Source organism: Platalea leucorodia, assembly GCF_965183815.1.
Source record: "Platalea leucorodia genome assembly, chromosome: 1".
Lineage (NCBI taxonomy): Eukaryota > Metazoa > Chordata > Aves > Pelecaniformes > Threskiornithidae > Platalea > Platalea leucorodia.
The window spans coordinates 29,675,506-29,691,261 of NC_138823.1; the positions used below are offsets into that span (position 1 = coordinate 29,675,506).

A 15,756-nucleotide genomic window follows, 5' to 3' on the forward strand; every position below is an offset into this window, starting at 1 on the left:
GAACAAGTAGTAGTGGATCCCTGGCATCAGGGGATGAGACAAAGAAGTTGCAGCAAGTCCTAGAAAAAGTAGAGTATGGAAGAATGGTAAACAAAGCATCAGAGAGCATAGAGCAGAGAAAATGGAGGGATGCGAAGAGCTTCTATGACCTCTTCTCTCCTCTGTGTCTTTTAAAAGCCTTTAAGCCTGGCTAAAGTTGTAAAAGCATTTCATCTTCCCAGATTACCAAGGTGATTACAATGTACTATTAATACTAAGGCAGTACTCTGAAACCCCAGTCAAGGATCATGAACTCTACTCTGCAAAATGCCGTGTTAAATGACAATCCATATTCACAGGCTGCGTATCCAGGAGTACATAAAGAAAAAAATACAGTGGGCAACCGGGACTTCGGATACTTTTAGATTTCACCTCATGATCTCACGTATTCTGGGTTATGTTTAGAGAGGAACAAAAAATTATATCTCATATGACACCTTCAGAATCTAGGTATTATGAACAAAACATGTTTATATAAAATGCACTAAATAAATTTTAATAAAATATAAAAATTATATAAAATATGTTTAACATTCCCACCCAGTAAATGTACTCTTCTGATTCTGCTTTTGCAAATGCAGAAACCCTGCTTTCAACATTTTCAGAAAAAGGGAGCTCCAGTGTTGCAAACTGCCATATGAGCACAGGTGGTTCAGTAGGACTGAGTTTTGTGCTCATAGTTTGCCTTTTCCATAGCCACATCCTATTACCTAGTAGGCTACACCACTCCTTCTCAGGCCCATAAAGGAGATTTTTTTCCTCTCTAATTTGGCTAATAGCAAAAAAAGATAACAAAACAAACAAAGATTAAGAGGCAATTTGCTATGTGGTGCATAGCCAGGTTAATAAAGAGAACTCCTGCTGGTAGCATGTTCTTAGTGAGTAATGCACTTCATTTAGCTCAATTACCTCGACCAAGAAAATTACCGTGCTTATTAGTGCTTGCCATCCACTAGTTGCAACACATCAATTCACCAAGCAGATGCATCTTAGAGAAACTATGTCCTATCACATGAACAAAGTCTCAGCACCCTGGTGAAACAGACCCAGTATCAACCCTCTGCACAGTCTTTAGAAATTCTTGATTACTGTAGGAACACCAGGGACCCAAAAAGATGACACTCATGGCACTAAACTCCAATTGACCTGAGATAAAGTAAAACAAGGCCAATGCTGGGCACTTCTGAAAAATCCCAGCTTAAACATAGTTACAAGCATATTTTATAAAGAGACTAGTAGCTTTCCTTAGTTGTTTCCAGCTAATCACTGCAGTACTTGAAATTGTAAACAGATCGAACGTATCCAGTACATTTTGTAAGCCTGACTGAAAAGACATTAACGTATTAAAAAATAAAAATACTTTTCTTAGCACTTATATTCCTTCTGCTTAGGTCTTTCTTTCACAGCTTGTCACTTTTAGTGCTTTGATTTGAATTTCTGCAATGGCTAAATTGAGAACCTGCAAACTAAACAGAAAGGTGATGGTGTGCTGCCTGTACCAAAATGGATTAAACTTGCTGTAATCATTGCTGAGATGTATTTTCCTACAGCCTTTAAATTCTATCCGTTCTGCAGGATGCAGTTACCCATGCTATTTAATGCCATTCACTCTGCACAACAATCAAGTAGGTAGCCTGAAGCTAAAAAGGTAGCGAATTTGGAAGTTTTTCCTTGAAGACTAAATGAAGCGAGTAAAGGGACAGGAATGTCATTACACAGAGTGAAATGCTGCTTGTTTTTGTCTTTCCTTGCATTATTTTAAATTATATATTTATAATATGTGTATATATTTATTTCTGACTGTATAAATGGGAGAAATTCTTTTTTTAGAATGTGTAAGAAAACAGGGTATAGTTTGTCATACTTTGCCACTGATTTATTTCTTTAATTAAAAGGATTTTGTGTAAATCCTCCATTGACCTAACATTTTTCAAAGTAAGAAGATACCTTTTTTTGTGAAGGAAGAAATGATAATTTATTAAAAATACTATCATCTCAGCTATTATCTGTTGAGTCAATTGTGGGGAAAGAAGCAAAGCAATGAGCATTGAGACAGATACATTAGTGTGTGTAATATAATTGCACCAAACAATTGCAAATATATCTGTGTCTTTCTTCATAAATCTAAGAGACAAATAAATCTAAGACAAAATGCTTATTTTCATTTAGTAAAGGAAAACTGATTATTACTTCATGACTAGTGTAAGTATTCATGCCTATAATTAATCTTGTCCAATACTTTTTCTTAATATACCATCTCCTGTTGTTTACTCATTTTCCAAATGTTAGCTATTTAAGATTAAAACATCCCATTCTGTGCAGCACAAGACAAGATATGAGAATCAGATGAGAAGTCAATGGGGTCTGGCAGCCCAGTCTTACTCCATGCCCCAGATAAATGATACTCGAGAGGAAATGTGTGATCGTCTGTTGTCCACAGGGAACTTGCCTGCTTTGTTGCTGAATTTGGAAAAGAATGTGGCAGGAGCCTGCAGAAGGGGAAAGGATGGTCTTAGATAGGAGTAACTGAAAGTCATCTCAGAGGAACAGGTTCCTTCTCTCTCTCACCAAGTTTCATTGTCATACTAGGAAAGCTGCACGAAATGAGCTCCTGCACAAGTGGCTGTATAGCAGTTTACCACTAACCGAGGTAGAATTGCAACAAAGTTGGTTGCACAGAGCTGATTTTATATAATTAGCATAGGCAATAACAGTACATGGCAAGAAGTTCAGTATATTGTGAAAGTATGCCAGGGTTCCCAATAGCCCGCTATTAGTTGCCGCACAAGCTGATTCTATGCCACCGCTTCCTTCTCCTTTATTTTTACCCTTGCTAGTTGAATTAAAGCTTCCTGAAGCATAGATCAGCTAAAAGATTCTTATTCAGGTACTCACACCTCTTGCACACCAAAAATTATAAAACTAACTAATATTCTTAGTCATCACACAATTATTACCATTTTCCCAAATCTTTTTCCTTTGCAGAAAAACATTAATAGAAAATGAAAATGTTCAAATGGCCAAAAAGTAAGACAAAAGAGAAGGGACTATACATTTTATCCTGTGTTCACAGTGGATGGGATAAATTGTACCAAAAAAGATTTATGTTGAGAAAAATTCGTACAATGAGGCTAGTGAAGCATTAGAATAAATTCTTTAAGAAGATTATGTAATAGCCACCACTAGACATCTTTAACAACAGGTTAGACAAGAATCTGTCAGGAATGGCCCAGGTATACTTCATCCTGCTTTCAGCTGTGGGGACTAGGATTACAGGATGTCTCAAAGTTCTTTACAGTCCTATGCCGGTGTGATTTTTTTAGGATCTGTATGAAAACAGATGAGAAATGAAAGCATCTGTTTTCAAATTTGAGACGTTGTATTGCAACTTTTTTTAAAATTCACTATGGGAAACATTATAGTGTTTTCATTTTAGCTTTTTATTCCCTGTATATTAATAAAAACTGAAGAACAGAAAGTTTGAAGAAGGATTTGTGCTGTGCTCATGAACTCTGTGTAGGACTGGATCATACTCTAATTAAGACTTTTTTTTCCTTAGCCATAAATTATTATATGCTTATGTAAGTTATGAGTTTGCATTTAGATGTGCTTGAATGTAACAGATGTTATGTGTATGTAATAAGAAATACCTTTAAAAATTCCTGATAAGAGGCAGACGCCCCATACAGATTCGATCACTTACAGATAAAAAAGCCCCAATGATACACCACCACCAGATAAGGAAATACGTGAGGCAAGACTGCCTGACTTATTATCATATGGTTCTTTCTTAGAATATTATACTTTTGTTCTAAAGCGATTAGTGTCAGAACCGATGCTGCCCTTATTTTTTACATCATAGTAAATATCCAGTGCCATTAAACAACTTTTTATCACCAGTGACATTAAAGAAAGGCAATTTTTCAAAGTTAATTGATACTTTCAACATTCATCCTACTTTCTTTTGCATAGTTCATACTGCAAAATTACTAATGGAAATAAAATCTTATTCACGTTTTAATCTGGTACCTCAGTGAGAGCTCCATGTGTTCAGCATTGAAACAGACTTCTCCTTTGAGAGTACTGTAAAGAAGATTAGAGGATTCACAGCCTGCTGTGACTGAATAACTAGGAGGATTGTCAGAGAAGCTGCTGTGACAAACCTTTGAACTAAACAGGAGGAATGTCTTGCAGCCTAAATTATTAGATTTCAGTCTGCACTGCATCAAGAAGTTTGTTCTGAGTCCAGTGCCAGTAGATAACTCTGAAAGACAGTGGCTTCCTTGCACATGGTTGCTTTATATCCGTTTTGCTGTATGAACACAACACGAGATCTGGGAAAGGGATGATCTCTGCATTTTGTTCCAAGAACACTTGCTTAGGGCCAAAACGAGCATAATTTCTGTACAAAGACCCTGAACTAAGGGAAAGTCATGAATTGCAACAGAAAGTTTTATTTACATGGTGTCCATATGAAGCTTATTAATGCTTATGGCCTATTCTTGCTTCTGTATATAACCAAAACCAACCCAAATATTATTATATCGCTATGTTCAAATTAACGAAATATGCAAGAAAATAGACAGGAGAAACGTAACATCAGTTTAGATTCCAATCGCATTGTGAAGAACAACTCAATCCTAAAATAGAATGAAAATAAAAATGTATTTTATTCTTTTTTATTGCAAAGAAAAGTTAATATACTGCCAGAATTTCAAAACATGCAGCAAATAGAGAAAGACATCATCTGCTGGCTCACTAAAGATGGGTCTCTCTCAAACACTTTCCCTCTTAAAAGAAGAGATGATGGGACGGAGGAAGATACTTGTTTCAAGACTGCTAATGAAAATTAAAATTTAATTAAGAGCTTTTTGAAATTCCATGGGATCTAACATGTCAACAGTTTGTTTCAAGACTGTAAGATAATATATTTATCTTAAAAACTCACTTTCTTAGCACTTGAGCTGTTGAGATTTTGGTAGTAGTGGACCTGGTATGGTCTGTCATGCTTGTTCCAACTGCTACCCACCCATATTAGAAGGGTGTCTAGAATGCCGGTCTTCAAAGATTAAAAACTTTCTTCAGACCTTTAACTCATGCTAATTTGTGGTGTTTCTATTCACATTTATTCTTATTAAAATACTGTTCCTCAGCTCAAATACCTCTTTCCCCTACATGGTTCTCCACCAAAATTTGAATTTATAGACAACAACCGTATTGCCTCTCAATCTGTTTTGTGTTCTTTTTAAAGCCAGCTTCCCAGTAGCCTTTATCATTCTTGGAGACTTTATACAGTTTCCTACATGAATACATCTTTTGAGTACAGCTGGTCAGAATAACTCTCACCATTGGTTTATACGCCAATATTAATGCTTCCTTCACTGGCAATATGTCAGATGGATTCTAGGGTTACATTTGCACCAGTGTTTTTCATAGTCACATTACAGCATGGCTCATGGGCACCCTGGTGTTGACTAAAACACTTAGATATTTATCCTTTTGTAACCTGCAATTTATGATCCCACCATGTACAAAACAAATTCTTGCAATTTGTTTCTAAATGCATGTCTGCATTATGTGGCATTAGATTTGTTCTCGTTTCTATTACTCAGTCTAAATAAATAATTCAGTTTTTCCTGTATAGGAATCAGTCCTACTTTTTAATCTTCCAAATCCAATGCCCTGTCAAACACCATTAATACACTACTACATTTTGTACCAACGTCATTAAAGAAAATATTAAAGCTTACTGCTAAAACTCTGTAAGCTTCCTGTGCAGGCAAAGGAGAAGGACAGGCTCCTTTCGCAAGCAATTCAGAGCAGAAACCTATCTTAGTAACTCTGAACCTCTCCTCAGAGAAGCCTTCTATTGACTACAAAGGGAGCATAATCAGAATAGCTAAAGTTAGCTTTTTGGAACACCCCTATTCCTGTACCAAGCAGATGACCAACATAATTTTTTCTGTTACAGAGGAACATTAGGTTTCCTAGTTATTTAGGATGTGTGAGCTTAGACTTGGAACTGGGGACAGATAGAAGATTCTGGTTTCTGTAACATTACCCACACTCGGACTGTCAGCACAAATTGAAGACGTGTTTTTGAATCGATACCTTTCATGATGCCTAGAACTACATTTTTCTATCATCATCTCACTGAAATCTTTCTCAGCTATACCATCATGTTTTGTGGACATTTGTATAGTTATGCATTGTCATATCCTTCCGAAGATTGATTGGTTGAATTAGAGATTCTCCATAATTTATTCAAGACAATAAATTATTTTTTCAAGACACAGGCTGTAAATACGATAATAAATCATAATGTCAGTGCTCAATAAAAGCATTAAAAGTTCTATTGCAAGATCAAGAATTCTATTTCCAGGTAGACAGGAGAAAGTTTCTGAAGTGCTGCAAAAAGAAGGGTTATAACTGAAATCAGCAAAAAGTGGTACGGATTTTTTTCAGGCAGCAGCATACATTTATGAAATACATTTTCTCAGGGGTCATCTGGTAGATGAAAGATGCAGCTGAACTCAGGTATTTGGTGTTCATGGCAAAAAAGCAAGAAAGAATTAAACTCTAGGCTGCAACTCAGAAAAGGGTAAACTTGATTTATTCTGAAATAAGCTATTACATTTCTCGATCCTTGTTTTGTTTGAACTCTTAACACAGAAAACTTCAAAGCCACAGTACTTAACAGATGTTACATACATTAGCACACTCAAAACTGTATTTCCATGGCCTGCTCTTTCAAGGCCATTTTCTTCCATTATGCTGTAGGTGTCTAAATCTTTTCTCTTGGTATGGGGAGTATTAAGGCATTGTAATTTCATTCACTAAACAAACAAGTTAAAACCTACAAGTTAAAAAGATAAAACCTACAAATGAAAAACAAGAAAATGACTATTATTATTATTATTATTATTATTATACTTCTATTGTTACATATGTTGCTATTGCTAAACAAAATATGTTTGAGATAACAGCAAAACTGTGTGCATAGTACATGAGTTGTGATCCTGACATTTTCATTTCCTAGGCCATGTGAAATTATTTCTGCAGGGAATAAACATTTCTGCTCAGTAAAGGACCATACGACACAGTAATATAGACCTAGGCCTATTGTAACATATTGCACAAAGGTCTGAGATGAATTTGCTTCAAGAGTAACCTATCAGCTTAGAGACAAATCCTAGCACTCAGCGCAGCTCAGGACAGGAAACCAAAGGCAAAGTATCTCTCTGCCCAGCTAAGCAGTGTTAGTAAGGGAGCAGATTTACCTGCGACTGTGCAGATCTGCCCCTGTATGGCACAAACAATGTAACACAGGCAGAGACAAACCAGGAATTGATCGATATCCACAAGTTTGATCACCCTCTGAGATCTTTAATATGGAGAATAAAACCAAAAAGAGCCTGGTATGAAATCAATACAGTCTGTAATTATAACTGTGAGGTGAGATGAACATCATCATAGATTCAAAATGAGGCATTATCTCCTTAACAGAGCATGCTAAAAACATAAGTCAAACTAAGCTTTCTCACAGGCACAAGATCTGAAAGTCTGAGCAGTAGCAAAACAGAACCAGAAAACATCGCAATGTAGTACGATGGACAAATTACAATTATTAAATGTGGTGTCTTCAAAGAGAATTACCTTAGCAGGGTCTCTGACCTGGAAAATGTACTTGTTTCTGCCAGCTGTCATGCTCTGCTGGCAGCTATATGTTTATGTATATGAATTTATAAAACATATATTAATAAGAGTTAATAAAAAGTTTACCACATGAAAGAGTACACGCAGTGGAAGAAACATCACCAAACAAAAAAGACAGGGGAAAGAGGAAAGCACCGCAACTCTGCTGGGGAAATGATCTCAGGCCAGTCAGGAGGTGCTGAGCCAGACCCTAACTTCCACCAAGAGTGCTGCATGTGGTGAAAGGCATCTGCACGGCACTGGTGTCAACGCGTTCATGGCAAAGCACCACCTAATGCAAGAGATGGAGCCAAGCTTGAACAGGCTTCATTAGCCAAGGCAATTTAAAGTGCACCTCCACACGAAGCACAGGTACAATACACATCTTCAAATGAGCAGTATTCAACATGCAACCTCCTCCATCTGTATTAACCAGTGAAAATTTAAAGTAAGCATTTTGTTACTAGAAAATAATAGAGGAGAAGATAATGCAAACCAAATGAGAAGCAGAGCAAGGAAAATCAATTTCTCATCAACTGTGGGGCAAATAACGTTCAACAAACACACATAGTTTCTAATCAGCACCAAATAACAACATGGTCCCTTTAGGCTACACTGCAATGATAAAGCACCAAATTTATGATAGAAGAGACTTTAACTTTTATTGGAAAGGCTGTGAAATAACAAGAAAATCCCACACATCTTATAGCTTATCCCTAGAAAGCAGATAGAAGGGGCCTTTGGCGAGACACTTGTGATAAGTGTCTTTTACTATAAGATAGCTAACGCCCTGAGCAAATATGGCAACAGCAAAGAGTAAGAATTATTTGAAATTCTTTGCATAGAAGCTGAAAAACTAATTGTGACATGTTAGCTCAAAACAAGAAAGGATTTCATTACACTGCAGATGGCCTGAGCAAAGGGAAGCTGTGACACAAAAGGAACTGTGATGAGATTACAAAGTATATCAGAACTGTTTGATTAATCTCCTGTCTGGTGAGTTTTAAGAAATAGACACTACAGAAGACTTAAATTAGAGGAATGATAACTACATACTTCCAGACCTATGCGTCTTCTGGTTTTAACAGCTTATCTCCATTTTATCCAATGATTTTATTGCTGAAGGATTTTCACATCCTTAAATCATACTTCCTTGGGCACTGTGATATGTGTTGTGTCTCCAGAAAACTGTGCTTCTCAAAAACCTGCATGCATCCCACTCTGACACTTTCCTTTTTTAGTTACAGCTCCTTCTGTTAGGAACTTCAAAGTAGGTTTAGGTCTTGAGGAGGCATGGTGTTTATTTAAAAATCACTTTGGAGTGTTTTTAATTTCTTCCCTACTCAAGATGCTGTCATACCACTTTCCCTCTACTCATCTTTGGGAAGGTCTTCTCAAGAATTTGGAAATTTCAAGCATGCCTCACTCTAGGTCTGCTTCTTCTCTTGCTTTAACATCTACATCCCCACGGTATTTGGGATAGAGCTGAAAAACTGACAAGAAAGAAAGAACAATTTTCTGCTGTACTCCCTGTATTGGGCATAGCTGGCAGGGTTTCGGTGCAGGGGTGGCAGTTGTGACCTGTGTGGGAGGAGGCATCAAGCTGCCCTGTGCCAGTCACAGCCACTTCCAGCCAGCTCTGACACCAGCGTGTGACACCAGCTGAGAAGCGTTGAGTCTAGGACACGGAAGAAATCCCGTATCCTGGTCTCCACACAGAGGAAGTCCAAACGCATGGCTCATCTGCCAGCTGGGTGGTACTCCGAAACAACCCCAGTCTGCATAATCAGACGCTAGCACATAATCGAGGATGAAATTAAGAAGAGTTGATCAAGAATCACCTTCAGCTAGATTTTCTAAATGACTGCACAGTATGCATAGATCCCATTAAAAACATTTGTTTCAGTGCAGAATGTGAGAGTGCAGGTGTTTAAAAATGAAATGGTCCTCGGCTTTGAAGAAATGCTGTGAGTGCTCAGTGTTACTATGACCCCAAGTAAGTGTGCAGTGGGGAACTTCTTGGTAGAAGCAAGCAGCTTCAGCAAGAACACCATTGTTTTGCTTCTAATTGGTAAAATGTGTATTTTTTACCTCATATTAGCTGATATCCATTACAAAAATGAGATAAAATCCATTTTCCCAAGATTAGGAAGCATAAAGTAAGCATAGTCTCTCCTCCCCTACCTGCACATCACAGTCTTTAACTCAGTTATGTCTTGTCATCTTTAGGATATTACCATAGAATAAATGAGCACATTTTCATTCACAGTTGGTAAGAGCATGCCTTATATTTTAGCGAATACACAGGATAAGCTCTAGGCCTTACATAGCCACAGCAGAACTTGGTGAAAAGCAGCACTGGGAAGTCATTAGTGTAGTGGGCTATACAGAGCACAGGGTACAGGGACCTCCTCTGCCTGAAATATTGTACAGGCTGCGGCACGTAGCCAGCAGCATCAGTTGACATAAGCAGGAAGTAAGAGCAGATAACTTACTTAATGTCCACTTACCGTGAATTAAGCGAATAAGCACTGTGGCCAATAAAGATCCACTCTTACTGTCTGACTTCTGCTCAGAAGTAGAATTAGCACTGTTTCTTTCCAGTGCTTTCCAGTACATTAAGTTTTTTTCCTTTTGTTTTAATTAGCACACAGAAGCCAACACCTTCAGGTTTCCAAACAAATGAGTATGCTGATGCCCAGCTTCAAGACATTGTCAGAAAAATGCGGGAAAGGGCAACAGTCTATAAGGAAAAGCTGAAAGACCCAGTTCTGTCCTCCCCTGAAGGCAGTCCTACAGCTTGTAAGTGACTCCAGAAATAGCTGTGCATTTGTTGAGTTTAAAGATGAAAATTATTTTGTCGGAACAGAAAATACTGTGATAAAATTTTCAAGTAAGTATAGCGTGTTTATCCACTGAAATGCATCAGTTTGTGCCCACTAAAGTCAATTTATCCTCATGAGTCTACAGTAAACCAGGTCCTTAGGTACGAGCTCCCTTTGAATCACATCACTAAAGAACGTGGGGGAAAATCTTGGGCAATGTCTAGAAACACCTCTGTCAAGCAGTTTTATATATTTTAAAATACTTCCCAGATATGTTTATTCATGGAGATAAATCTGAAACGTATGAAGAAACATACATATCTAATGAGTAGATATTAGTCACTCTGAGATTAGATCTGCTGTCCAAAAGTAAATAAAATTTTAGCCACAGCAGCAACCTTCCAGACACACTGAAGACTCTAAGTACATGCTTCGAATGGAGCAAACTCATCCAAAATTGATTAAACAACAAAATATGAAACATAAAACAGATAAGGTATTTTTCCTCTTTAGAGGAAAGTTTGACTTTTTTTTTCCTTTTCACAAAGAAATGAGTGTGGTGATTTTATATTCTGACATTTTTTAGAAGCTGTTTATTGCTTACCTCTTTTTTAATAAGCTGGGAAAAATAGTGCCTGAAGTATTATAAATGATATCAGATGATAAAGGAATTCCTTTTTTTTATTATTATTTCTTAGCTCATTTACTTCTTTTGTTCTCTTTGTAGAACCTACAATCATTTACTTCCTAAATCATTATAGATGCAGTTTGCCAGTTTACTGCTGGGACTGTGTATCCTATTCAGAGGTAAAGCCACCATAATTAATGAGACAAATGTGTGGACAAAATTATCTTTGCCCAAAGATGGAAGAACTGGGCTCAGAGGAGTGCCACAAGACTTTTGTAAGCCTAGAAACATACAAAACCATAGGCCTCCCCTTAGTTTCACCTGCTGCATCTTGCATATCAGTTCTCAGGAGAGGGGAGAGATCAGCCCATGACACAGACATCTTTTCTTGTCTTCATCGTAATTGCATGCATTATTTGCAGCAATCATGTAAAGAGAAATGCCCAGTTGCATTAAGGAATGCTGAATTATAAATTACCTTATTTCTTGTCAGTGTTTTATAGCATTAGTTGTGGGCACTGTCCAAGGAAATACGGGAATATATATTGCACTGTAACACGAAGTGCCCCATTCTTGATAGAAGAGGTACGTGATTATATCAGTGGTGATTTTATTCTCCAATCTGTTTTCTAATGCATTCCGTGTTACAATGAATTGTAGCTTTAGTCACTGCCAAGTGTTTTTAGGAGAGTTTTTAACATGATGAGGCTCTTGTACATGTTAAAACAGGGTGTAGTCGTTGAGCCGTTATTAAAATGTAAACCTTTGTGGCATTCTATGTGGCTAGCACCATCAAAGAAGAAGCCTCCACACCCACCAAAAGAAGAAAAAAAAGAAGAAAAGAAAGAGGACGCTGAAGCAAAGCCAGAGGAGGATCATTACTGTGATATGCTGTGCTGTAAATTCAAAAAACCTCCACTGAAAAAATACATGGAGTATCTGCAGCTACCAGACAGCATAGACTCATACACAGGTAAATTAAAAGCTATACAATAGAATGGGGTAAAGGCATATTGAAGTGATCAAGTATTACACAGTACCTGTGAGCCACCATAAGATCTACATTCCAGTTTGCTACTCAAAGGGATGCATAGATCCTGCCCTAAAGAACATTTATTTCAAACAGGGAAAAGACATGGAAAGTGACAACAGTTGTAAAGATGGTATGCACAAAGCTGGTATGCAAACCAACCACAATTAAAACCCTAGTCTTCTGATTCTTGATCTAGAATTTGTCCCATTCATTAGGGCCAAATAATTCTTTTGTCAGTTATAACATACACGAGCAGCATGCAAAATGTATCAAGTTTCTTCAGATGCATTAAATTCTATATGCTCCCATAAACTCATCTTTTTTCTGTGTTGCAAATTCTTTGTGTGACTCCTAGTTCCAACCTATATCACTTTAGCAGCCTGTGCCATTGAAAAAGGGAGAACGGTAGGTTGCTCTGGGCAGAAACATTCCCAGATAGTGCAGGAGAATAAATGTGTCTAAGAGAATGAGAAAAGATTCTAAGTTCATGCTGTAAACTGAATGGTTTTTTCTTTCAGATCGCCGTTACGTAGCATGGCTCATGCTTGTGACAGTCGCCTACAACTGGAATTGCTGGTTTATTCCCCTTCGCTTTGTGTTTCCGTATCAAACCCCAAGTAATACAATATATTGGTTTACCATAGACATCATTTGTGATATCTGCTACCTGTGTGACTTACTAATTTTCCAGCCCCGAGTGCAATTTTTAAAAGGTGGAGATATAATAGTAAGTATTGGAAGTGGGATTTCCACGGGTAGTAGTTGTGTGTTAAAGTACATTACAGAAATCCCTCTAATCTGACACATTTTTTCCTGCTGTGTCAAACCTATGCAACGTTTTATTTATCAAAGCATACCTATGTTGTTCTCCACTGGCCTTCCATTATCCTATTTTGGAAGAAGGAAACATATCCATTGTCTGCATTCTTAAAAAAAGAAAAACCAGATTTGAAAGTAACAGATGAGAGTAGTTGGAACAGGCAAAAAGCTCTTTCTCACCAGGAGTAAACTGGTGCAGCTTCCCTGGAATCAGCGATTATACGACTATGTACTCATACATGTATGCATGTGTTTTTATGTTTGTGTGAAACTTTCAGCTTTCTATTCACCTTGTGCACAAATCACAGTTGAAGGCAGGGCATATTCTGGTAGGGCTGGACAGGATATGCATGTTTTGTTACAGATTGTGAGACTGTGGGGTTTTCTGCCAAAATCAGAGCAAATCCCTGTGATTTCAGGATGCTTTGAAAATATTTATTTGATGTATTTGGTGAAAATATGTACATTCTATTTTGCTTCTTGCTATTATTTTTGTGTTAACTTTTTTATAGAAAAATGCAAAATAAAACTCTAAGCAAGTATCTGAAAAAAGGTAAAAGCTTGCCCTTAACATATCAGAAGGGCATCTAGAACATTAACTTTCCTTTAAAATCTTCCCTACTTTTCTTTAACTTCTTATAGAAGAAAACCTAATGTGGAAAAAAATGAGTTTAGATAACTTCAGTGTGACACTACTGTGCCCAACAGACAGAAAATTCAAAATTATATATCCTCAAATGTAATTTGGAACTAGCTTTAGTTCAGTGCTTTACATAAAATTTTACACATTGTGCATACAAGATATTACTGATACCTTTGCAGAGGAATCTCAGATAAAACTCCGCAAATATAGTTTGGATAGATATTAAATGCAGTGCAGTGTAAGGTATTTTTCCATGCCAAGACATTCAGTAACTGGCAATCTTGCCTATATCCTACAAAACTCAACTTTTATGAACAAGGTTAAAACTCTAAAGTAGGAAGCTTACCTTGTATTTCCCTCAAAGCTGTTTGTACAATTCATAGATTTTAGTGTATGAAGAGATCATCTACTGCCTGATCTCCTGCATTTAGTTTAATGCTTAAACTGATAATAGTGAAAAGTTGGCATGGAAATACCCTTAAGATTTTAAAGCTATTTTTAAGTGCCCCTGGTATAAATACTGAAAGTATAATAATAGATAGATTTCTTTAGATACTTGTGATTACCCTTTCTTAAGGTATTAGCATCAGTTCCCATGGAGAGCAATTTAAAAATAAATAGCTAATCATTACTAATGAATGCAATGTTGATTATTATAATGCTAATTATGCTAGCATGTTAATGCTAGCTTTCAAAGAGCTAATTTTGTACAGCACCGTCAGAAATGTTCTTTGCATTTTTCTTGGAACCACTGAAGTCAAATGGAGTTTTTGGCCCCAAAACTGAAGGGGTTTGGGTCAAGCACCAGCTGGTAGAGATGTCTTGAGAGGGAAGATTTGTGGGAAAAATGTAACATGCTTTGCTAGACCAACAGCCAGACCTGGGAAAAATCAGACAAACCCCAAACCTGATTTTTTCAAGTAGGTCTAATAAAATCTGGTCCAGTGTAAATCGGTCTAATAAAAGTACTACTTCTTCCTACAGATATTTCTCCATTCATACTTTTAGACCATAATTAATACAACTGTCATCATTCCTACTATCATAAGAGAATTATTATTGTCAAGTAGCAGAGGCTCATTCTTGCTCATTCTTGACATTCTGTTCTTGACTATGCCTTTTTCTCTTTTCTCACTGTAGTCAGACAAAGTGGAAATGAAGAAATTCTACCACAGCTCTGTGAAGTTTCGGGTAAGCAGATCCTGTGTTACTGATGTCAATATGTAAGTTCTGGCTGTAGGATTTCACAGGATTTTTTTCATTCACTGAAAATCTCTGTTGGCTTCAGAGCATCACCAGAAAGCATTGGCTTGATGGCATGTCAGTGCTCACCAGCTGAAGACTGCCATCTTCATACATAGTGTTTAATTGTAAAACAGAATAATTATAAATGCAATTATAAATATAAATTCTGAATAATAATAAATTAATAAAATAGAATTAATAAAATTCTCTGTTTTGATGGGTTTGTGCAAGGTCATCCCCGCACACACACTGAAAGACAATAGCACAGTTTGCTAGAGATTCATTAAACAAAATAAAAAGTCTTGAAGTTAGATGATAACTCTATTTGATGAACTGTTATGCGTGGTACTGAATAGGTCATCACTCACACAAATAAGCAAAAATTCAGACCAAGATTTTTGATGCTCATTGCACTTTATAAAAGCAAAGATGCATTTAATTTAGGAAAAATGTTCATTTTGTTCGTAAGTATTGGTTTTGCCAACAGAGGATAGGTAGTCTATTGAATTCCTGACACACATACAGCTCTGTGACACTGAGCCCGCATCTCTGAAATCTGTTATTGCCCCCTCCTCTTCTGTAAATACTTTTGCACCTGCCTTGTTTCAGAGTTAAATTTGTCTCAGTGACTGTGGTATCATTACGTATATTCTTGAGGTTCAGCTATCCAAAAGTGCAGGATATACATTGTACAGGCAAGTGAGTAGGACAGAGTCAAACTTACAGCAAGAGAACTAGGTGGATATGTATGGTTTTATTTTAAGTTCACACTTGCAGTATGTTTAGTGCTCTTGATTGCTGCAGAAACTAATGAAAGTTGAGTGTTCTC

The 15,756-nt window shown here is 37.0% G+C and overlaps 1 protein-coding gene across 1 annotated transcript in view; it reads left to right on the forward strand.

Annotated features, from left to right (window-relative positions):
* Positions 1 to 15,756, forward strand: part of CNGB3 (cyclic nucleotide gated channel subunit beta 3) — a gene marked incomplete at its 5' end in the record, with an annotated part of 130,461 nt that overhangs the window by 78,364 nt on the left and 36,341 nt on the right. Inside the window, 4 exons of the mRNA XM_082315882.1 lie at positions 10,382 to 10,536; positions 11,975 to 12,160; positions 12,739 to 12,947; positions 14,823 to 14,873. Coding sequence (XP_082172008.1) covers positions 10,382 to 10,536; positions 11,975 to 12,160; positions 12,739 to 12,947; positions 14,823 to 14,873 — 601 coding nt within the window. The remainder of the gene's footprint in view (positions 1 to 10,381; positions 10,537 to 11,974; positions 12,161 to 12,738; positions 12,948 to 14,822; positions 14,874 to 15,756) is intronic.